The sequence below is a fragment of the Equus asinus genome, unplaced genomic scaffold (genome assembly GCF_041296235.1).
Source record: "Equus asinus isolate D_3611 breed Donkey unplaced genomic scaffold, EquAss-T2T_v2 contig_585, whole genome shotgun sequence".
Lineage (NCBI taxonomy): Eukaryota > Metazoa > Chordata > Mammalia > Perissodactyla > Equidae > Equus > Equus asinus.
The window spans coordinates 153,016-178,003 of record NW_027225277.1 but is presented as its reverse complement, the minus strand read 5'-3'; the positions used below and the strand labels follow the sequence as shown (position 1 = coordinate 178,003).

At 40.8% G+C, this 24,988-nt stretch overlaps 2 protein-coding genes across 2 annotated transcripts in view; both read left to right on the top strand.

The window, feature by feature from the left end:
* Positions 1 to 12,386, top strand: part of LOC139044085 (centromere-associated protein E-like) — a 79,525-nt gene extending 67,139 nt beyond the window's left edge. Inside the window, exons 39-43 of the mRNA XM_070503658.1 lie at positions 5,404 to 5,516; positions 7,119 to 7,216; positions 8,828 to 9,011; positions 10,700 to 10,986; positions 12,031 to 12,386. Coding sequence (XP_070359759.1) covers positions 5,404 to 5,516; positions 7,119 to 7,216; positions 8,828 to 9,011; positions 10,700 to 10,986; positions 12,031 to 12,125 — 777 coding nt within the window. The 3' untranslated portion in view covers positions 12,126 to 12,386. The remainder of the gene's footprint in view (positions 1 to 5,403; positions 5,517 to 7,118; positions 7,217 to 8,827; positions 9,012 to 10,699; positions 10,987 to 12,030) is intronic.
* A 6,342-nt stretch (positions 12,387 to 18,728) lies between these two features.
* LOC106847258 (3-hydroxybutyrate dehydrogenase 2) overlaps positions 18,729 to 24,988 on the top strand; it is a 30,095-nt gene continuing 23,835 nt past the window's right edge. Inside the window, 5 exon segments of the mRNA XM_070503657.1 lie at positions 18,729 to 19,326; positions 21,846 to 21,937; positions 22,801 to 22,879; positions 24,660 to 24,688; positions 24,690 to 24,757. Of these exon segments, the coding sequence (XP_070359758.1) occupies positions 21,866 to 21,937; positions 22,801 to 22,879; positions 24,660 to 24,688; positions 24,690 to 24,757 (248 nt within the window). The 5' untranslated portion in view covers positions 18,729 to 19,326; positions 21,846 to 21,865.

Genomic DNA, 24,988 nt, shown 5'->3' with positions numbered 1-24,988 from the left:
CCTGATAGCTAATGATGTTGAACATCTTTTCATGAGCCTGTTGGCCACCCATATATCTTCTTTGCAGAAATCTCTGTTCAGATCTTTTGCCCACTTTTTAATTGAGTTGTTGGTTTTTTTCTTGTTGAGACTTTCTTTTTATTTTTCAAAAAAATATGCTTCTTATCTAAATATTTAATACTCTGTTAGATAAGTACATTTTAAAATTATATTTTTTTCTACTTAATCCCCTGTTATTGAGTCCCACCTGGTAGCCTATGGGCTTAATCTAACCTGTTTTCTCTAGAAAGAGCAGAGTTGAAATGTTTTTGAGCTTGAATGCCGTTACACAAGTCGCACCCTCCTTCATCACAGCCTTCCTTCCTCGTCTGAGCCACAGCTACTTCTCACTCTTCTGCTACTTGGGTCGGATCCTAATAGGCATTTTGTTCACTGTTCCTGCTCCAGTGTCTCTTCTCTTCATTCAAAAATTAGAAACAAGCCAAGAATGCCTACTCTTTTCATTATTTAACATTGTTCTAAAAATTCTGGTTCTTTCAATGAGACATGAAACAGAGAGGCAAGAGAAAATAATCTTAATTTTGTTTTTAGAAATTGTTAGTATAGCTAAAAACCAAGAAAATCAACTGTAAAGCTTTAAAATCTTTGAGAGTAATTTTTTAATACTTCAAATAACTAAATGATCACATTTTTATTCATTCAACAAGTATTTGTTGAATACCTACTATGTGTTGGTCATTGTTCTAGATGCCATGTGTACTGCAATGGAAAAAAAATAAAGCCTCCTTGAAGAGGCTTACATTCTGCTTCATGAAGTCAGAAAATAAACAAGTATATATGTTTGTTAAACGGTGAGAAGTGCAATGGAAAAATATTAAGCCAGACAGAGGTATATAGGTGCAGGGTGAGAGTGGGTGTGAGTAGGAGTGTGATTTTGTAAGGGGAGTTGAGGAGAGCCGCACAATTAAGATGACGAAGTGATGGTGTGAGCTGTCTGGTAGGGAAGGGCCTTCTAGGCAAAAGAAGTAGCAAATGCGAAGGCCGCAACACAGAAGTAGTTGAGATGTATTCAAGGAAACAGCAAGAAAGCCAGCGTCTCCTGAGCAGCGTGGGCAAGGATAGAAGGGGAAATAGGTGAGAAGTAGCAGAGAGCCAAATCATAAAGCATCTTGAAAGCTATTTGTAAGCACTTTGGGTTTTATTCTGGATGAGATGGGAAGTCATCAGAGGATTTTGGCAAAATGATATAGTCTGACTTAAATTTTTAAAGGCTGCCCTTTGAAAATAGAATCCAGGAAGGCGTGTTTGTTAGTGACGTGCCAGCTCCTACAACAAAGGGAACCACAAAATGCAATGGCTCAAACAAAACAGAAGCTTATTTCACACGTAAAAGTGTGGGTTCCAGCTTGGCAAGTGGCTCCTTTCCACATGGTCATTCAGAGGCCCCCGTTTCTCCCATCTTGTTTCTCCAGCACTTCCTTGGTGCTGTTTTCATCTGCATGGTTAAAGCCCAGTTGTAAGCTGTCCGTGCTCAGGCTCACAGAAAAGGGACAAGATGGAGAAGCTAAAAATTGTCTTAAAATCTGTACTCATAAAGGCTCTGGCCCAGAAGTGGCACATGTCTCTTCCTCTCATATTTCTTTTTTTTTGCAAAATATTTAGATTCAATTTATCAAAGAGAAAGCCAAACACGTACCTCTCGTATTTCTTGGAGTCAGAGATGATTCCAAAGTTTTTGGCCTGAGCAGCCAAGAAGATAGAGTTGCTACATACGGAAATGGGAAAGACTGCCAGAAGAGGAAGTTTGAAACCAGGAAAGTTCAGTTTTGGACATGCTGAATTGGAAATGCCCACTGGGGACACCCAAGTTGAGATATGACTTAGGCAATTGAATATCTGAGTCTGAGCAAGATATAGGCGAGAGGTTTAAGTTTGGGGAATCATCAGCGTATAAAAATCATGAGACTGGACGAGGGCATAAGCATAATGGAGAGGAGATGTGGAGTAACCAAATGATGCTGAGATGGAGCAGCCAGTGAGTGAAAAAGAAAAGGGGGTCTGGGCAACAGAGTGGTTCCAGTTTCTTCATATAAGTGAAGCTAGTGTTTCAAGAAAAAGGGAGTAAGCGACAAATTTCTCCACACTCAGTATAGATTGGTACAGGTGTCTATGGAGAGAGGAATATCTTTCCTGCATACTAAAAGTAACCATTTAGATAATATAATAGAGTATGCCATTGTACAGCATCCATGAGGAAAGAAAACAAAGTATAGGGTATCCATAAAATCTTTATACAGTTTGAATTTTTAAGAATCTGTTTCTGTATTTTATATAAATATTCTATAAAATGCAACAGTATATTTAACTCGAGATTTGGCATAGTAAAATGCAAAGATATTAACTTTTAACCTATTCACCACTATTTTAATTCACCTGGATATAGCTGTCCAATATAATGTAGGGTTTATTAAGTGAATATAGAAGAAAGTAATTTGAACAAATGACTCATTAACAGTTTTGTTTAAATCTTGATACATTTCCTCTGTTGTATCTTTACAAATTATTTATATCAAGTAGCAGTAAATTTGTTAAAAATTCAAACTGTGCTAGTACTTTAGGGACATCCTGCACAGTGGGAAAAAAAGATCTTATTTATAACTGGCACAAAATATAAAATGCTCAAGTGACTAACCTTAACAAAAAATGAGACAACATATATGAAAAGAACAACAAAACTCTAAAAGGAAATATAGGAGAGCATGTGGTTTAAAATAAGAAATATGCCATTTCCTAGGTTGTAACCTAAATACTGTACAACCATCAGTTTTTCCCAAATTAATTTCTAAAGTTAATGTAATTCAAATCAGAATCTCAAAGGAATTCTTTTTCTGGTAGAGCAAAGAAAGTTTCTCAGCAGACTCCATCTAAAATAGGATGAGCAGGTGCTGTTCACTGAGAACACAGGCGCTCAGACTCCTCAGGCGGCTAGAGGATGTTTAAGGCTGTCAGCGCTTCTGAGTGCAGCTTGGGCACACGTCATGTGTTTGAAATAAGGAATTCTCACTGTCTTTCATTTCTAAGAGAGTATTTCCAATTTCAATTTCTTTTACTCAAGAATTGTTTTAAAACTGTTATATATGACTAATTTATTTCATTATATTGTGGCAAAAAAATTACTGCAATTTCTCCATTTTTAGAATATATTGAAATTTTCTTTTAGGTGTCATAAATGAATAAATATTTTTAGAGTTCTTTGAACTTTTAAATCAAAATGTATACAAGTAGATCAATGGAACAAAATAGAGAGCCCAGAAATATATACACACAAATATAGTCAGGTCATCTTTGACAAAAGAGCAAAGGCAATTCAATGGAAAAGGATAGTCTTATCAACTAGCGGTGCTGAACAACTGGACACCTTTCACAAAAATTAACTCAATTGATTGTAACCTAAATCTAAAACACAAAACTAGAAAATGCCTAGAAGATAACGTAGGAGAAAATCGAGGTGACCTTGGGTTTGGCATTGACTTTTTTTACATACAACACCAAAAGCATAATCTATGAAGGAAAAAAATTGATAAACTGGACTTCATTTAAATTAAAAATGTTTGCCCTATGAAAGACAAGCCACAGACTGGAAGAAAATCTTTGCAAAACACATATCTTTCAAGAACTGTTATCCAAAATATACAAAGAACTCTTAAAACTCAATAATTAGAAAGCAAACAGCCTGATTTAAAAATAGGCAATGGATCTGAACAGACACTTCACCAGAGAAGATACACACATGGCAAATAAGCATATGAAAAGATGCTCCACATCATATGTCATTAGAAAATTGCAAATTAAAAAACAATGAGATACCACTGTACATCCACTGTATCTCAAAATATAATGGCCAAAATCCGGAACACTGACTACACTAAATGCTGGCAAGGAGTGGGGCCAGGAGCTCTTGCTCACTGCTGGTGGGAATGCAAGTGGTACAGTAGCCACTTTAGAAGAGAGTTTGGCAGTTTCTTACAAAACTGACACCACTCCAGCCAGTCATATGCTCAAGGAGTCCCTGATATCAGCATCTGGTCCAGAAAGCCAGGGTATTTTACTGGTGCCATGACTGAGCAAATACTGGGCTCCTCCCAGAATGGGCTTATCTGACCTAGTCAGCAACCTCCTTAAGCTGAGCATCTCAGCTTTGGAAGCTTGCATCTTTTTAGTCTTTGCTAACTACGTGTGTGTGCAAATGTTTTTATAGGCACTGGGGGTAACGCCTAGAGGAATGAAGAGCTCTCTGGGTCCCTATTTAGATGGGTTTATTTTTGTATTCAATATATAATAGTAATCCATAGTATGGCTGTGGTAACAGCAATAAAAGAAATGAATGATTTATTCAGCAATAATAAGAAATGAGCCATCAAGCCACAAAAGACATGGAGGAACCTTAAATGCACATTGCTAATTTTAAAAAGCCCATCTAAAAACACTGCATACTGTATGACATTCTGGAAGAGGCAAAACTAGGCGAACAGGAAAAGATCAATGATTACTAAGGGTTCTGGGGGAGGGTGGAGGGATGGATAAGTGGAGCACAGGAGATTTTTAGGGCAGTGAAACTATTCTGCATGATACAGTGATGATGAACACGTGTCATACATTTGTCAAAACCCATGGACTATACAATGCAAACAATAGACTCTAATGTAAACTGTGAACGTCAGTTAATAATGTATCGATATTGGCTCATCATTTGTAACAATCATACCACACTAAGATGTTAATAATAGGAGAAACTAGGGGAGGACACGGGTATTACCGGGACTCTATGTACTCTGCTCAATTTGTCTATAAACCTAAAATTGCTCTAAAAAGTTAAACCTATTTATTAAAAAAGATTTTTGTATATGTTTGTATGTATATATGACTGATTTTTTTTCTGAGTCGAAGTAGATGTATGGCTAGATTGAACCAACCTTGAGTACAGAATATCCCCAATAATGTTATATAATATTTTGTGCCTTGAATTCAGTTCTACTTTGATATTTATATTACTGTTCATCTCTTGTCTTATTTTCCTGATTTACCTTTATCTACCCATTTCATTCGTTTCAACCTTTCTGTTTCATTTTGTTTAAGTATATTGTTTTTTAATTGGGAAAAATATTTGTTTTAAGAAATAGAAGTCATAGGTTTTCTAATTACACATTAGCTTCCAATAGCTTCACATGTACTTCACATCAAATATCTATTTGTTACTCATTTTAGGGTTAAAATTTGTGCCTTTCCTCCTTTTCATATGTTTGGAGTTTGCTGTTTTAAAATGTTCCTACTATATTAGGTAGTTAACAAGTCTTTGAAACTGCTCTAAAATTACTTTATTTCTCTTTTCTCTAAAACCTTTAGGACAAAGTTGCTTTAGGAGCTAAGCCCTATAAAGAAGAAATTGAAGAGCTCAAAACAAAGCTGGTGAAAATAGACCTAGAGAAGATGAGAAATGCCAAGGAGTTTGAAAAGGAGTATGTCTTTGTCTTAATTGAATATGACTTTAGTAGCTTAAATTTCCTTTCTAAACTGTATAAATTTAAAATATATTAAGATATTGTTATTGCTTTTTATAAAATAAATACAAACATCTACAGATTTTAAAGTTATTAAATTCTCATTATGTATGCAAAGGTTTTGAAAACAAGCACAATTCTGATCAATTACTGACATACTATGTCTTTGGATACTTCTTGTTCAATCATATAGGAACAGCTTAAAAATGGCCTTTTTTGTTTGAAAGTGAATATTAAGAACGTGTGTGTGTTTTTAGCAGTTTGTCTAAGGTTTCTGTTGGTTCTCTTAATTTCATTTGTTCTTCCTATTGTATTTTTGTGTAAGGTTTTATTTCCTTTTAAATTGTAGTACTTAGTGCCCAAGAGCATATTCCCTTTTTATTGATTTATTTATGTATAGTACCATATACAATAGCATGCCTAAAGTTCTTTGTGGTATAGCATAATGAAAAGAACATTAAACAGAGAGTCAAGGAAACTGAATTAGAAATATAATGTTGCCACTTATTAATATGTCACCTCTGACTCCTCACACTTTTTATTCTTCCTGTAAATGTTTAATAAATGTTTAATGATGATATCTAATTTTGCCCAAAAAGTCGCACTCTGAATCTTCATGCATTCTAACCAGCCTTCTATTGATAGGACTGTTGGTTTTAGTGGAGCATCATTAAAAAGGCAATTTTAGTGGCCAGCCCAGCGGCACGGTGGTTAAGTTTGCACATTCCACTTCGGTGGCCCAGGGTTCACCATCCTAGGTGTGGACCTACACATCACCTGTCAAGCCATGCTGTGGTAGGCATCCCACATATAAAGTAGAGGAAGATGGGCACCGATGTTAGCTCAGGGCCAGTCCTCCTCAGCAAAAAGAGGATTGGTGGCAGATGTTAGCTCAGGGCTAATCTTCCTCAAAAGAAAAAAATTTTTTTAAATAAATGCAAAGCAATTTTATATAGAATAGAATCAGCAGATACTTTCAGTCTCTAAGAAAGGCAGAAAGTCTCATAATTTAGCATTGCCAATTAACACTCAAGCAAATAATTAACAGAATGTCTTTTTCTCCTGGGTGCAATGAGCAGACTGTGACCTCTGACTGTGTCACCTCAGATCAGAGCTGCAGTCGAGTGTGCTTTCCTTACAGTGTATACAGAAGGTGCTTTTGGTTTTACGCTTTGGTAATTGTTGTACCTTCAAGAGGTTTCTAGGACCTCATGATAACAACCCAATTATTTGTTTTATGGTGCCCCTGAATGTAATTTTGCTCAATATCCAGTTAATAATACCTATTGGGCTTTCAGAAATTTTAAAAGAATTGGTTTCTCAATGTTAAAAAAAAATTGCCCCTGCAGCCAAACAGAACACTTCCAATTTGATGGTGTTATTTATGGCTATAAAGTGCATGATACCAGGGGGTATCGTGAGGGCTTACCTACTGCTGCTTATGCATATCATATCAATGTGATGTATCTTATCAGAAAATTCTTGACAGCAGTTCTGTTTATTCTTCCATTAAAAATTAGTTGCTGGCCTTTTACATATTTCTGTTGTTATTCTTAATAGAATTACTTGTACAAAAGCCACTGTAGAACATCAAAAAGAAGTTATAAGGCTATTGAGAGAAAATCTTAGACGAAATCAGCAGGCCCAAGATACTTCAAGTAAGTAGAAAATGCTGATATTTCCAGATCTTTTTCCATCTTACTTCTCAGTATACTTACACATTTTGAAGACTGCTATTATATATATGACAGTCAAGAATAAACCTGTTAATCACTAATTTATAAAGAACTATTTTTAAAATGAATTCATTGAGATCATATTTATCCTGTGATACCTCCTTAAGTTTCCTGTAATCTCAACTATTTATCCATTATAGATTCTTAAAAACTATGAATGTAACCTGTGCGCTATCAGATCTTTACATATTAGTGAAGATACCTTCAGTAGTATACAAGAATGACTTACCTGTCAAGGTAGACGTACCCTTCCCAATAAAACACAAGCATATCTTAATAGATTTTAACCATGTGCACTGTAAAAACATAGTATACAGTAAATATTATCCTACTTGTTGTTGGTACTGAAAATACAGACTTGATGCTTACTGGCAAACTCTTTGAAACTTATCTTAGATACAGTTTTCAAATCTAATCATCAAATTTCTGCATATACATTCCTCAAACTGTATCTTTTCCCATATTTCTGTCTCTTATGTTTCATTTGAAAAGAGAGAATGCTGAACAGTACTTGGGGCAGCTTTGTGTAGTGGGTCCAGCATCGAAATAACGTCACGAACAGTTCTCTAAGCTGACTGCCCTCACTTAACAGCCTGTGAAATCATGAGGAGAACGCCTGACCTTCTAGATTGGATATAGACTTGTAAGGATCAGGCTAAAAGTTGTGTGTGAAAGCACACTGAAAATTCTAAATGTCAGGCAAATGCAAGATGATGTTTGTGTGTATTATTGTCCACGCATTGTCTGGTGCTTGTTTAGTTTGAACTGCCCTAGTGTCCATTGCAGGATAATTGCAGCTCCTACCTGGAAAACTTCAAGGGGTAAAAATAGAACTTTTGTTGTTAGAGAAGGGTCAGGATGATTCCTTCTAATTTGTGACTTTCAGGTACGTGTTGTACCTGAATTCAGAATAATTCAAAAGGAAATGGACATTGAGTGTCTTCCCCACACTCATCTTGCCCCTCCCTTGTAAACAGTCAGTGACCCAGTGGATCATTCCACTTTCTAAGCACCTCACACTTTTATGCAATTTTACCTAAAATTTACAAAACAGTTCTTTACATTACTTGTACACATATGGTGTAAAATACTGAATAGTATATTCTTTAATAGCAGTCTAAGGTTTATTTAGTTAACAAATACGTGTTGAGTATTGGGAGCACATTGACTGCCTTGGGGTGGACCCCACACACGCTGTGTGGTGGAAGCAGCCCTCCAGGGGACCCCACTGGCGTCGAGAGTAGACAGTGAAGGGCAGCTCCGACTGCTGCCGTCACCGTGAGTGATCCTAGCAGGTGGTGGTGGTGGAGGTAGTGGGTGGAGAGAAGCAGGGGTTCCGCAGATACTTAGAATCCATGATGGAATTGGCATAGGAGGTGAGGGAAGAGGAGGAAGTCAAGGATGACGTTCAGGGAGATGGTGCTGAGATGTTTTGTTTTTTATAGTGATTTATTGAACTTACTAATGTTTGCTTTATTGTGAACTTTGGAGATAATTAAAATTATCACCTGTCTGTGTGTTTGCCTCCCACAGTGATATCAGAACATACTGATTCTCAGCCTTCAAGGAAACCCTTAACCTGTGGGGGTGGCAGCGGCATTGTACAACTCACAAAAGCTTTTATTTTGAAAAGTGAATATATATGGCTAGAAAAGGAAATTTCTAAGTTAAAGCAGCAAAATGAACAGTTAACAAAGCAAAGGAATGAACTGTTAAGGTAAGATCTGCTTACCTGATACAGGAATTATGCTTATGGTGGTACGTGTGGGAGAGGATGATGCCTACACATGCATATATATTTTTTGCAGTGGGCAACCCCTCACACATATAGGGGAAGTAATTTTTAGAGCTCATGTAATGTGTCTTTTTTAAAAGGAATGAGAATATGGTAGCACCATTCCAGAGGTTTGCTATCCATCAACTGACCTTTTTTTTTTCCTGAGGAAGATTCGCCCTGAGCTAACATGCCAATCTTCCTCTATTTTTAGTATGTGGGCTGCCAGCACAGCATGGCCACTAACAGAGTGATGTGGGTCCACACTCGAGAACCAAACCCAGGCTGCCAAAGTGGAGTGCCCGGAACTTAACCACTAGGCCACAGGGCTGGCCCATCAACTGATTTTAGCTAAGCCTGTTTTTAACTAAGCCAAGAACCAAAAAGTAAACCAAGATCTTTGAGGGGAGCTTAAATATGCCACAAATATGCCCAAGTCAGTGAGGCTTTACTCAAAGGAGAATCCCTGAGGTCCATTATTGTAGCCCATTAACCTTTATAAACAGTTGTAAAAAATTTAATTAATTGGCTTCTACCAAAGATTAGAATCTTGTGCTAATCTTTACTAATGATGCAATAGAAGAAAAATAGGCATTAAATAAATATGCAAATAGCTACTGTTCTGTGTGAGGCTATTAAACAACAAAAAAAGCAAACAGGACATTATGAAAGGGTCCAACAGAGGGATCAGACCTTATCTAGATGTGGGGAGGGGCGGTGATCAAGAAACTAATATGTAAGAGTAGATCTGAAAATGAGTAGCAGTTAGGCTTGATGACAGGAGAGATGGCTAAGCCTTCTAGGCTGAGGGAACAGCATGTGCACAGGCTTTGAGTCAAAGAGGAAAGTGGAACAGAAAGACATGCAGTGTGGCCAGAGCATACAGAATGAGGCAGAGTAAGTGCAAGATGCGATGCCAGAGGCCACTGGTCCAGATTACACATTGCAGGTCATTCTGAGGCAGCTGGGGTGGTCTCCTAAATGTAACGGGAGGATTACCACCACTGGAGGATTTTAAGCTGGGGCCTAATGAGCTCATACGGCGTCTCTAGCTGCTAGAGCAGAATGGGGGGGAACCCAAAAGTGTGAGGTTGTATCAACACACTTGGCTGACTGATCAAAGAAAGGAGAGCAGGGCCTAGGATTGCTTCCCAGGCTTCTCTGAAGGAGTGAATAAATGCAGGCAGCATTTCCTGTGGGAAGCAACACTATAAGTAATCCAGAAAAGCACAGTGTAATATATCTTTTAAAATAACAAAGGTACATTAAAGATTTATCCATCCAGAAGACTAACTTATCAAATTATTGCCACAGAGTATCAGTAGATAAACCATGCTGGACGACATCACTGATTCATTTGAAACCTAATATCATACTTTTCAAGATTCTGTGATCACGGAGATTTAGTACAATTTTTCAATTTATATTGACCTCATTTCATTTTCTGAACTGTGGAAATAATCCAAACTTAGGAAGCATTAGGTTGAAATTAAAATGTAAATATGATAAAATGGTAAATTATATGTCACATATATTTTACCACAATTAAGAAAAAAAATTTTATGTAAATATGAATATATTTCTGGAATTGAGCAGTCTTACAGTCTCTTTTATTTTTCCCCACATTTAAGCAATAATCATCATCTTTCCAATGAGGTCAAAATGTGGAAGGAGAGAACTCTTAAAAGAGAAGCTCACAAAGAAGTGACTTGTGAGAATTCTCCAAAGTCTCCTAAAGCGACCGGACCAGCTTCTCAAGAGAGACAGCATACGCCTTCTCAATGCAAGGAACAGAATTTACAAGATCCTGTGCCAAAGGACTCACCGAAATCTTGGTTTTTTGATGGCCGATCAAAGTCTTTCCCAGCACCTCACCCAGTTCGCTATTTTGATAACTCAAGTCTAGGCCTCCGCCCAGGTGGGTAAATATACTGGTTACTTGGGGATCGGGGATAACGGTTGGAACTCATTTGTCACCTGTGGCCCCAAAGGGCAAGTTTAGACAAGAGAAGATGTCATGGAGAAGCTGCTCTGCAGAGATGTCATTTGCTGTCTCTGTGAGAAGTTTCTCCAAAGCACAGCACTGAAGTGAAATCACTTTTTACCCCGAGGGAAGTCTTATTCTGCCTCCTGAACCTTCAACTTTTCCCTCAGATAGACAAGCAGCTCTCGAGGACACAGAGAGACACCATCCTACAAACATAACTACTTTTACTGCAAAAGACCTTCTTATCAATTCAATGGGCCAGTATTTCCAGTAGCATTATATTCATTTTACACAAGCCAGATCATAGACTTATATCATTTACATATTCATTCAATGAACAGAAATTTTTGGTCTCCACCTATGTGTCACATATTGCACCCTGATGGTACATTGATAACCAAACCAGATATGGCCCCTGCCTTCCTGGAGTTCACAGTCTAGTGGGTATAGACAGTGATCAAGTAGTCAAAAAAGGTACAGTTCTAGAGTTCAAAAGCCTATGAGTTTTTAATAGGTTGTTTTAGGAACATAAGGAAGTCTTCCTTGAAGAAGGGGACTGAGATCTAACAGGTTAAGGTGAGTTAGCTTAACAAAGAGGGGAGGGGAAGGCGATTCAGGCAGAGGGAACAGGGTCGGCCCAGCTGGGAGAGACCGTAACCAGGGGAAGGGTTGGAAAACCACGTGTGGCCAGAGCGCAGTGCACACAGGTTCCTCTGGGTGAAGTCGGTGAAGCCAGAGAGAGAAGAGCCAGATGCGCAGGACTTTGTGGGTTGTGGAGAGGAATTTTTACTTCATCCTGGGAGCATGCTAGAGGAAGCCGTTGAAAGATGTTAAAGAACAGCAGGAGAACATAATGGGTTATCAATTTGAAAACATTACCTCAGCTGTAAGGTAAACTGTATATAAGCTGTATGTTGTGTTGCAACCAAACGTGTTTTTTAATAAGATGACTTTTGCTTTCCATTTTTTTCTCAGAAGAACAAACTGCTGGAGCAGAGAGTGTGGATCCTCAGCCAGGCCCTTGGCACGCCTCCTCAGGACAAGCTGTGCCCGAGTGCAAGACTCAGTAAACTCTGCTGTCACTTTTCTAGGGGCCTAGTGTTCCTTATTTAGAAATGACTGTATTTGTTACTTTATTTTTCTATCCCTGGCAATGATGTCACAGTCCAACTTAATTTCAATTCAGTTTGCACTTTGCCATTAGAAATTGAGGCATTCCAGTCATTTAGAATGGTGATAGACTGCCTTCTTCCTGAATGTGGTAATACTTTAGAAGTTGAATTGTTTTATTTATTTATATATTTTGTGAAGAATAAAGTTATTGAAGGAAATTTCCAGTCTTTCCGTGTATACATAAAATGTATACATTTTCATTAATCTCGTTATCCACATGTGACTTAGATAATACATAAATTAAAGCATCATTTAATTAACAAAATTCCTAAACCTGGGCTCCCCGCAACACATAAAGCATCTATGGATGGGCTTCACACAATCTGTAAAACCTCTGAAATTTTATCTTTTGTGTGTGGATTCAGTTTTCTAGGATACTAGGGTCCCTACTTTCTTATAACATACTCTCTGAGAGGTCTGTTACTCTATAAGAGGTTAAGAACTGTGGTTTTAGAGAGTATCTGATAGTACTTTTATATCATATGACTTTGAAAAACCATATAAAACAGCAAGTTGCATAAGGTTTAGAACAGAGTTAGTGATTTCAAGGCATTCTTGGCTCTTTGGTAAGAAGACTTATTCAAAGGGAGAGATTATTAATTGTATCATAGCCATCACTGTTAAAGTCTATGAATTGGTTATTTCCCTTACCTTAACACACTGTCACAGGTTCACTAGGGTGAAGTGAAACTGTGCCTTCCTATAACGCTGTCCCTCAGGCCTGTCCCTTGGGAGTTTGGTTTCTCCTCTGCACCCAAACCAGACATGATTACAGAGCTGCAGGTTGATTCTCTACGATGTTCACTCCTCCACTGAATAAGAGTATTGCAAAGTAGTAGGTATGTTCACCTGGGTAATAAAACGACTTTAAGGCCATTAAAAATATAATCAGTCTTAAAAATAGATGATGACATAAAGAGATGGAAAGAGATTCCACGCACATGGATTGGAAGAATAAACACGGTTAAAATGTCCATACTACCCAAAGCAATCTACAGATGTAATGCAATCCCAATCAGAATCCCAATGACATTCTTCATGGAAACAGAACAGAGAATCCTAAAATTCATATGGGGCAACCAAAGACCCCAAATTGCTAAAGCAATCCTGAGAAAAAAGAACAAAGCTGGAGGTACCACCATCCCTGACTTCAAAGTGTACTACAAAGCGATAGTGATCAAAATGACATGGTACTGGTACAAAAACAGACACACAGATCAGTGGAACAGAACTGAAAGCCCAGAAGGAAAACCACACATCTATGGACAGCTAATCTTTGACAAAGGAGCTGGGAACATACAATGGAGAAAGGAAAGTATTTTCAACAAATGGTGTTGGGAAAACTGGACAGCCACATGCAAAAGAATGAAAGTAGACCATTATCTCATGCCATACACAAAAATAAAATGGATCAAAGACTTGAAGATAAGTCCTGAAACCATAAAACTCCTAGAAGAAAATATAGGTAGTAGACTCACTGACATCAAACTTAAAAGGATCTTTTTGAATACCAGGTCTTCTCAGACAAGGGAAACAGAAGAAAAAAATAAGTGGGACTTCATCAGACTAAAGAGCTTCTGCAAGGCAAAAGAAACTAGGATCAAAACAAAAAGACAGCCCACCAAGTGGGAGAAAATATTTGCAAATCATATATCTGACAAGGAGTTAATCTCCATAATATATAAGGAATTCACACAACTGAACAACAAAAAGACAGCACAATCAAAAAATGATCAGGGGATAAGAACATTTTTCCAAAGAAGATATACAGATGGCCAAGAAACACATGAAAAGATGTTCAACATCACTAATCATCAGGGAAATGCAAATCAAAACTACACTAAGATACCACCTTACACCTGTTTAAATGGCTATAATCACTAAGACTAAAAATAACAAAAGTTGGAGAGGGTGTGGAGAAAAGGGAACCCTCATACACTGCTGGTGGGACTGCAAACTGGTATAGCCACTATGGAAAACAAGATGGAGGTTCCTCAGAAAACTAAAAATAGAAATACCATATCCAGTTATTCCATTACTGGGTATCTACCTAAACAACTTGCAATCAATAATCCAAAGAACATATGCACCCCTGTGTTGATAGCAGCACTATCCACAATAGCCAAGACCTGGAAGCAACCCAAGTGCCCATTGACCAATGATTGGATAAAGATGATGTGGTATATATACAATGGAATACTACTCAGCCATTAAAAGAAGACGGATCCATCCCATTTGCAACAACATGGAAGGACCTGGAGGGAATTATGCTAAGGGAAGTAAGACTGAAAAAGACAAACACCAGATGATTTCACTCACATGTGGAATATAAACAAACACATGGACAAAGAAAACAGTTCAGTGGTTACCAGGGGAAGGGGGTGAGGGGTGGGCATAGGGGGTGAAGGAGAACACTTACGTGGTGACAGACAAGAAACAATGTACAACTGAAATTTCACAATGATGTCAACTCTTATGAACTCAATAGAAATTATATATATATATAAGATCAGTCTTCAGATATCCAGTCTAGTAGAATGTTGCTTAACTCTTGAATTTGGATATCTTTCATTCCTCAGATTTGGGAAGTTTTTGGCCATTATTTCCTCAAATAAATCTTTTGTCCCTTTCTCTTTCCTTCTGGAAGTTCCATGATGCATATATTGGTCCACTTGCTGATGTCCCATAAGTACCTTAGGCTCTCTTCACTTTTCTTTATTCTTTTTTCTTTTTTCTTCTCTAACTGAGTAATTTCATATGACCTGGTTTCAACTTATTGATTCTTCTGCTTGATCAAGTCTGCTATTGAACCCCTCTGTGAATTTTTCATTTTAGTTATTTGTATTCTTCAGCTCCAGAATTTCTGTTTGGTCCTTTTTTATAGTTTCCATCTCTTTAATATTCTCATTTTGTTTGTGCATCATTTTCCTGATTTCATTTAGCTGTCTATTGGTGTTCTCTTGTAGATCATTGAGCTTCCTTAAAACTATTATTTTCAAGTGTTTGTCAGGTATTTGTTCATAGGTCACCATTTCTTTGGAGTTGGTTTCTGGAGATTTAGTTTGTTTCTTTGATTGCATCGTGTTTCTCTGTTTCTTTGTGTGCCTTTTGATTTTTTTGCTGACTTTTATGCATTTGAAAAATAGCCACCTCTTCCAGTCTTTATGGGCTGCTTCATACAGGGGAAGACCTTCATCAGTCAGCCCAGTTATAGATTGTGGGCCCTCTGAAAGCTTTTGGGCAGATGTGACTCTCTAGGCTTGTGTGTGTGATTTGCCAATTAGAGAGGTTTGCCAGTTTCTTTTTCAGGAGCTCATAATCTCTTGCTCCCTCTAATATCTGTCTGTAGTACTGCAGCTTCTTTGGTGCTGCATCAGGAAGCCACCCCACTCTCCTTTGTTCTCATTGGCCCCCAGGCATCCAAATTACGTCAGCTCCCATCAGCACCCCAAATCAGGTGAGATAGAAACCAGTCCCAATGGCAGCCCTCCAAAACGCTGGCACATAAGACACACGCTCTGCTCTCCTCCCTCCCTCCCTCCCGAGGATGAAGCTTCGAGTTGGGCACCTACTCCTGATGGTGCTGAGCCACGCTAGGCTCTGTCTGGTGCCAGACCATGCCAGTTCCATCAGCAGTTCGGGTCAAGTGAGACAGAAACCAGTCCTTCAGGCAGCTCTCCAAAAAGACGGAACTGTGAATGAATTTTCCTCTCTTTTCTTTCCCCTGCTCCTCACGATGGAGGAGCTGTAAGCAGGGGTGAGCTGTGCTGGCTTGGGGGAGAGGTGGTCGCAGGGAAAATGAAAGGGCTCTTCTGCCTAGTTTCAGGGTGGAAGTTGTTAGCTTTGCCCTTACCCAGGGGACTGCAACTTCTTACCTGGCTTCTGAAGTTCTCACAAAGATACTTTGGTCCATGTATTGCTGTTAAGACAGTGTCTCTGTCAGGGAAGAAGAGCTGGGACTTTGTATTCCTCCATCTTGCTGATGTCTCCCTCAGAATGTTGCTTAACTCTTATGACCTGAGTTTCAGTGTCATGATGAAAGATTGTGAAGGAACAATGATGAAAGTTAGCAATGGAAACTTGCGAGAATGTTAAAAAGCAGTAAGATGGTCAGACGACGCTAAAATCTGAAAAGTCAAGTCAGGACCAGAGAAGACAAAATACAGTATTGTTCATAGGAAACATTTTCTTGAGAGCCTAGCAGAATCATGTTCAGGAAACTTATTGAGAGCCTGCCATTCATACTCAAATATTTAACTACCTTCTACTGTGTGCTGATCACTGGTCTAGGCACCGAAAGGCACTGCCTTTGTGGGACTCATGTTGTAGCTGGAAAACAAATAACTCATACTTTTAATATGAGCTGATCACAATGTAAGGGTGAAAAAGATATGGTCCCTAACCTTAAACAAATTTAGTCCACTGACTATACAGGGGGTAAGCAAATATCTGCAATACCATGTGACTTAGGCGGTCGTAGAGTAAGCATAATTGTTGAAGATCTGTGAATAAAGGGAGGCTGAAGACAGCTGCATCGAGAAAGAGGTACCTGAGTTGGCCTTGATTAGGGAACTCTCATATTCATAAAAAGTCTATTCCAAAATCCTCAAAAGTCAAAGGAAAGGTATTGGCGCTGGCCCCATGGCCAAGTGGTTAAGTTCGCATGTTCTGCTTTGGTGGCGTGGGGCTCACTGGTTCAGATCCTGAGCGTGGACCTACCACCGCTCATCAAGCCATGCTGTAGCAGTGTCTCACATAGAAGAGCTAAAATGACCTACAACTAGGATATACACCTATGTACTGGAGCTTTGGGGAGGAAAAAAAAAAAAGGAAGATTGGTAACATGTTAACTCAGGGCCAGTCTTCCTCACCAAAAAAAAAGCATAAAAAAAAAAGAAAGGAAAGATGTTGTTAGGAACACAAGGAGCACAGCTGCGTGTGATTACAGTCATTAGACCCAGTGTTAGAAGCTACAGTGGGGCAATGAGAGACAGTTTTACCAAAGACCTTATGTGAACACAAGCAGAAACCAGGGCAGGGTTTTAAAAAATCTTTAAGGGTAATTTTTACCATCCATTATAATTGAATTTCTAATAATCATTCACATTTTTAAGTACAAATGTAACAACTATTGTACATGCCAAGTCCTTCCTCCTCACAACATCCCTGAGGTAGGTGCTATGCCTACCTTCATTTTACAGATGTGAAACAGGTTTGGTCAGCTGGGTAACTTACTCACTTAGCTGGTGAGGGAAAGATGTGGGACTTACCTGCATCTTTCTGACTCCACAGTCTGTTCTTAACCACTGTGACTGTTACGGATACACTTAGCTCCAAGAACAAAAAACCTGAAAAGTGACTAAAGTTTATTTTTCTCACATAAGAAGTCCAGAGGAGTTACTTTAGGGATTTTGTCTTAAGCCTGTCTTCAAGGAACTAGGTTCCTTTTCTTCCCTATTGTCCTTAGTGTGTGCCTCTGACCTCAGACCAAGTCACAAAATGGCTGCTAGGTCCCAAGGCATCATATCCACGTTCCAGGACCGCCCCCCCCTCAAAAAAGGAAGGAGCAAAAGCCAAAGGCCTTTCTATCCAAGAAGAAAGGCCTCCTCAGAAACTCCAGCCCACATTTCATTGGCCAACCCTAGCAGCAAAGGAAGCTGGCAATTTGAGAGTTTTGTTTTCAGCCCCTTGACACAAATAATCCACATCAATCTACAAATCAAAATTGGGGTGAATTTATTATGAGTCAGGTCTGAGGACTAGCCTGGGGCCTTCCTCCCCCAAGGAAGGAAGGGCACCAAAGAAGTGGGGTGTACCGAGTGGTTATACACAGTCTTGGAACAAAGAGCATCCATCATATATGGCAGGAATATCCCTTTTACAATTATCGTGAGATGCTTTGCTGGCCCAGCAGGTCAGAGGTCAGTAGGTCAGTGGTCACAAGGTGGGTGGTCACACAGTGAGCACAGCAGGTCCATAATTAATCCTTAGTTTAGGGAGAGATGCATATTAAAGGAAATGCCGATGTGGGGGGAAGCTACCTCCTTATCTTTAAGGGCATTGTTCTTGTCTTTGGGACATTGTAAGCGTTTAAAGCAGATGTACAATGCATGCTCAACAGACCTTTCTGGAAAAACAAGGTCAGGTCAAATTAGTTTCAAACCAAATGGCTTCCTCATATCCTCCAATATAGCCTACTGCTTGTCATTTATTTATCACCCTTACAGTGTAGGAGGCAGGTGAAAGTGAGTTGGGTGGGTGCTGAGTGAAGCCACTTAAACAGCACGTGCACAAACAACCTACACACTCACTCTGCTCAGTTACCTGCCTGAGAAAGTTGGAGTTACGAAGCCTAGTGTAGAGGGCTCACGTGACCCAGTCCTTTCTTTTCCTTCTTGTGTCTCTGTTCTCTTCAGCCAGACTTGGCTTTTTGCTCTTACCCAGCATGTTCTTTCCTTGAAGCCTCCACACTCCCACTGAGGCTCAACCTGCTCCCTGACGCCACCGCCAGTGCAGTCAGGACGCCTGCATTCCGCCACTAAGCGTGTATTAGTGTTAGAAGAGACGGCGCGTCACAAGAGAACCACAACCATACCTTCAACGCGAGAGAACGTGTGCTGCCCTCTCAGCAATCATGTCAAGGGCCAGGAGAGAAGGCTCTAGTATCTTCAGTGACCTGGGCTCCTTCTGTTTCGCGGCTCTGCCGTCTTCCACATGCGACTTCTGCCTCATTCCATCTTGAACACCGCAGAACGGCACGTAGTAGACACAAACGACAGGGACTGAGAGGGGTCAAAGCCAAGGGAGTGGTTTCCAGTCCTGAGCATGCTGCGGGGGCTTTTTCCGCTTTTCACCGTTTACTCGGAGTTAGCAGTTCGACCTGAGCTCCACTAGACGGCAGCACGTACACACATTGAGTATACCAATGTGCGAATCCTTAAAAACTCAAGGAAACAGAACCAGCAAACTCGGAAGAAACCTGAACTACACATCCCAGCATTCATCATTAAGCGCCTGACTTGTCTGCACGAAGGTCGGTCTCCGTTTGCCGCTCGCGCAGTGACCTGGAGGACGCCATCCACCTGCTGCTACTCTAAAGTAAGATTTCCTGGTATTTTTTCAATGAAACTTTAAATGGACTGGGAAAAGGAGATGTTTAATTTTTATGTGTTGCTTTGCTCTGCACGTTACTTATTTCAGGAAATCTTAGCAGTTAGATCAGGATTAGGGTGCATTTGGAAGTCTGGTATCTTAAGTTTTTCAAAATAACCAAAGAAGAGAGGATTTTTCAGTGAACATTTTTCTTCCGGGTTCATGAAGACAGAATTCCCGAAAATGCTCTGCCTCTGATAACGAAAAATTAACACTTTGATTCCAGTGTTTACAGTAAGAAAGCCATCACGTTTGCTTTTCATGTTGGAATTTACCATTTCAGGCCATGTTTGCAACTCATTTTCCCAAAAACTCTGTTTTAGCGTGGCAGTGCAGTTGACCTAACAGTAAACCTTCGGCTCCAAACTCCGGGCCCAGAAAGGCGGGGAGGCCGCCCGGAGCCCGGCGCCCAGAGCCGCGGGGCGCACGGGCTCAAGTCACAGCGTTTGATCCGCACGCTCAGGACTGGGGGTGGGTAAAGGTTCCTGGAGTCTCTCATTCCTAAAGTACATATTGAAAATATCTCAACTCTCCCCAAGTTTAAAGTGAGTATGAACCTCTCGTGTAAGAAGGGGGAAAACCAGTGAAAATTTCGTTGCCTCAGAGTGGCTGGGCTTCTTGGTGGCTGGCGAGGGCGGCCGCGGTCGGAGCGCCTCCGGCAGCGGCGAGCTGGTCCCGGAGTCGGGCGCCGGCAGCTCGGGGCAGCGCTGGGAGCAGAGGGAGCGAGCGCCCGGGCAGGGGCGGGGACGGCGGGGCACCCCCTGGAACGCCCGCCTCCTGTCCGCGCGTGGACGCCGCGGGCCCCGGGCGGCCGAGGGCTGGACGGCAGGGGTCCGGGCGACACGAGGCCCGCTGGGCCGGCTGGTGGGAGGCCCGGGTGCGACGCCGGCTGGGACGCGGGAAGGAGCGCGCGAGACCGGGCCACACCTCGGGCCTTCGCCCCGCGCCCCGCCTCCCCCGGCGCGCCCGCCCCCGCCTGCCTGACGCCCCCCGGCGCGCCCGCCCCCGCCCCCGCCTGCCCGACGCCCCCCCCCCACCCCGCCCCGCCCCCCCCCCCGGGCGCGCCCGCCCCCGCCTGCCTGACGCCCCCCGCCCCCGCTTGCCTGACGCCTGCCCGCGTGAGCGCCCCCGGCGGGCGGAGCCGCGCCTGGCTGAGGAGCACGGAGTGGGGCTCGGGAGGAAAGGGCTTAGGGGCCCAGGCCGGAGAAGCCGCCTGCGCCTTCTCGGGCGCGGTGTGTGTGCGCGCGTGCTGCTTGAGTGCGTTCGCTCAACGCCCTCCCAGCTCGTTTCCCTGCCTTTCCCATCCTGAGGGGGGAAGACGGCGCCCCCACATGCCGGCCCCCGCGGCTGCTAGGGCTGGCGGGTGAAACGTGGGCCGGGGTTCTGAGCAGGCCTTCCTTCTTGGGTAGAAAGACCTTTGGCTTTTGCTCCTTCCCTTGGTGTTTTTTGGCGCGGATGCGGATATGGTGCCTTGGGACATAGCAGCCATGTTGTGACTTGGCGCGAGGTCAGAGGCACACGTTGAGAACAGCAGGATGGGGGAGAGAGCCTGGCTCCTTGAAGACCACCTCATTTGATCATCGTTTGACTCCTCGCCACCCCGACCTCAGCACTAGCCGTTCCGCGCGCCCTGCAGTCGGCACTGGTCAGACCTGATGCATGCCACCTTTCCCCCGGTCACAGTGTCTCAGTCCTGCCTGTCAGAAGTGACTGACTGTGGCTGTTAAAGCGTTAACTCCCGCCGGCTTAAGCTTGAGAAGAGGATCGGCAGCGTTATGGGGAGGCCTGCGTTTCGTCTGTCTCTCTCACCTGGACCAGGCCACATCAGTTTCCTCATCTGTAAAATGGGGGTATTGGACATGATTTGATTTTCCGGTTCTTTTGTTCAGTGACTTTCTGAGGCCGATGGTGAAATCTTTCCAAGGGACAAGGAAAAACCACAGATGAGAGCCAGCCCTGATGGCTTAGTGGTTAAAGTTTGGTGCACTCCACTTCAGCCTCCTGGTTCAATGTTAGCTTAGGGCGAATCTTCCCCTGCAAAAATAAGAATATAAATAAACAAACTAGAAATGATTGATGGTGCAAACCCAACGGAAGTTTACAGGACAGAAAGCAGGAAGGACATGCCCAGTGGCATAGCAGTGCGTGCGGGCACAGCGGGGAGGATGGGCAGGGGAGGACTCCACCCCTTCTGGATCAGCATTGGGTTCTCAAAAAACCGAAAGGTGGGTCAAGTCCAATGTCTGTCTCTTACTGAGTATCAGTTGAGTGGGCTGTGCCAAATGGTTTTGATGTACAAAGCTAGGTATCTAGAGTGGGCGCTCTTGGAGAATTCTCATGGTGGGAATATTTGTGCTGAGGTGCCATCTTCAGGTTCTTAAAGGAGTACATTGAACCATTCATTCTAGATGTTACTGCATAGGACCATGTCTACAGTGCATGCCATTAAATACACGTGTCTGTAGATTAAACCGCAGGTTCCGTTATGGGTCGACTTGATGGGAAGGTCATCGTCCTGACAGCTGCTGCTCAGGGGATCGGCCGGGCCACTGCCATAGTAAGTTACTATCTCTGTTTGCTTCCTGCCTTTGGAGGTGTTGAATCACGTGGACAGATCCCATGGCTGTTTAATTCTGCTCTACTTTTTTTTATTGGCTTTTGTGCTTCTGTTGTCTTAAGTTACAAAAATAAAAGTTGCTACTCCTGATCCCAGGCGGATGAAGCAAGGCTTACCTCACATATTTATTATGTGACATCTCATAACTTTTGACTCTGAGAACTTATTTCTTTGCCTCAGTTTCTCTGCACTGTAATAAATTTATTACAGGGGGCCTAAAGGAGTGCATAGCCCTCTGAAATCATGTCAGTTCAGACATAGGACTCCAGAGTTCTAAGACTATCAGGTTACCGTTACCTTTACCTTGTAATTTATAGCAGCTTCTTGCACATTATATTCCTCACCTGAGCTAATAATGCAGCTTAACTGTAACGGTAGGATATAGTTTGATATTTGTGAAAACACTAGTATACTCTTAGGAGGAAAAGTGTTGAAATAACCCATTTTTCTCATTATTTGGGGTTTAGTCACCTCAGAAATGGAATAAAGGCTATCAAATCACAGAATAGTAGTATTTTGAGAGGTGTTAATAACAGAATCCTAGTTTTTTAAAAACACTATTGTATTTGATGTTACTAAAAGGGACAAAGTCAGATGACAAGCACAATGTATGTCATGTTGTACTAATTAATGATAAAAATAACAAAGGGAAGGGCGAAGCGAGACTAGATAGTTTGAAATTCCACCCATGTATAAGGAAAACAATGAAAATAAGATAAAGGGAGAAAAGGCTAAAGGATTTTCTATTCATGAGAGCAGCTTAACCAAGTAAACAAAGGATTCATTTGTGTGTTGTCTTCCAGGCTTTTGCAAGAGAAGGTGCCCAAGTCATAGCCACAGATATCAATGAGTCCAAACTTCAAGAACTGGAAAAGTACCCGGGTAAGCAACTCAGCAGCTTGAACTTGGGATTCAGAGTCCATAAGGTATTATAAAAAACAGTACTCGTCTGCTGAAAGAAAATTACTTGGCTGGTCAGCTCCACCGGCCTTCTTCTTAGAGCCTGATTCTTTGATATCAAATCTATATTCTGTGAACCTACAGACAAAAATCTGTATACTTAAATATATAAAAGTTGTATACTTAAAATTTTTTTTATCCAGCATGTTGAAGGATTCAGTACCTAATTACAAAGTTGTATGTGAAATTTAACAGTTGTTGCGTTAACTTTTAATGACAACTTTCACTTCTGTGCCCTACTCAGCACAGTGCTGTCCAGTAGGAAAATGATGTGAACCACGTGTGTGATTTAAATTTCCTGTGGCTACATTTAAAAAGTAAAAAGAAACAGATGAAAATTAATTTTAGTAATGTATTTTATTTAACTAAATATATCTAAAATACCATTTTAACATACTCAATATAAAAAAAATTTATGGAATATTTTACATTCTTTTTTCATACTAAATCTTTTAAATTCACGTGTGTTGTACACTTACAGCGCATTTCAGTTCTGACTAGCTGCATTTCAAGTGCTTAGTAGCCACATGTGCCTGGTGGCTACCATATTGGAGACAGCTCAGCCCTAAAGCCACATATGATCAGAAACCCTAAGAGATCATGCAAATTATTTCGCTGTGTATCACCCCTTACTGCACCACACTGAACTCAACTCCAGCATCAAAGGACTTCAACTAGAGTTCCTCTGAAAGAAATCAGAACAGACAGCTCATTTGAAAGTTAATTCTTCCAGCAAAATAGAACAGGTTATATAATCAAATGCAAATTAGCACATTGAATTCATGAACGGAATTAGACTATGCTATTTTAATTATTGGATTGTTTATTTATTATTGGAAAATTATTTAATTTTAATAATAGGGAATTTTAACTCCAAGTCAGAAAAACGCTGTTGTACTGAAAAAGTACTAAGGGAAGAAAGTCCTCCCAAAACTTTCTCCCCTTTCTCTCCTTTTCTATGTTTATAATCTTTTCTTTCTATATCTATAAAAGAATAATAAACCATATTTTTTTTAAAAACATTAAAATAGTGACTTTCTTTTATTAGAGAATGTTTGGGGTTTTTTACTAACTATTACAGTGTGTCTCTGAGATCCAATGCTGGATCTCTCATGTCTAGCTTTCAAGTGTTTCATCCCTTCTCCTGGCCCCTCATTTCTTCTCCTTGCAATTTAGTGCAGAAATAAGTGATTATACCCTTGACTGACAAAGTTGTTTCCAATAAATAATGGAATTGACATGAAGGTAAAGTGCACAAATGGAAACAGTCTCCTGTCTCACTGCCCTGCCCTTCCCTACCCCTCACTCAGATAGGATTCAGTGTTCCTGGGGCAGTGACTCACCTCTGGGGAAAGAGCAAGCCTGCGCTCTGTTATTACTGCTGGCTCACTGAGAAGCATCTAATATAGATCATACTTCACTGTAAAGTCTTTTCTCAGAAAAGGCCTTTAGTATTCAATTTAGAGAGTGAAGAGAAAGGGAGGGAAAGAGAGGTGTGTTATTGGGAGTTCAGGATGGGGAGGATTTTAAGATTTTTATTAATGAGATTCTTAAGATTCTTAAGACCCTACCAATGGTCAACAATCCTATGAAGGCAAAATGGACAGATACTGTAATCTTTGTACTTCAAAGCAGCTACATCTACAAGACTAAACATTTTTTATGGGTATAAGTAAATAGTTTCCCTTGTTTTATGTTTCAGGTATTCAGACTCGAGTCCTGGATGTCACAAAAAAAAAAACAAATTGATGAGTTTGCCAATGAAATTGAGAGAGTTGACATTCTCTTTAATGTTGCTGGGTAATTCATAACTTTTTAATTTCATTCTCCTCACAGAAAGTTTTCTATGTCTTTTATTAAAAGAAATTTGATAATATGGCCAAATTATTCTTTGTGAACCCTAATATATTCCTTAGGAAATAAAGCTGGATTTTGGACAGAATTTTTGTTACAAGTAAGATTCAGCAAGTAAAACAGCCATAGAAGTTGACATGTGCTTGGGGCCTAAAGGCACTTAAGGATACTCAAGAC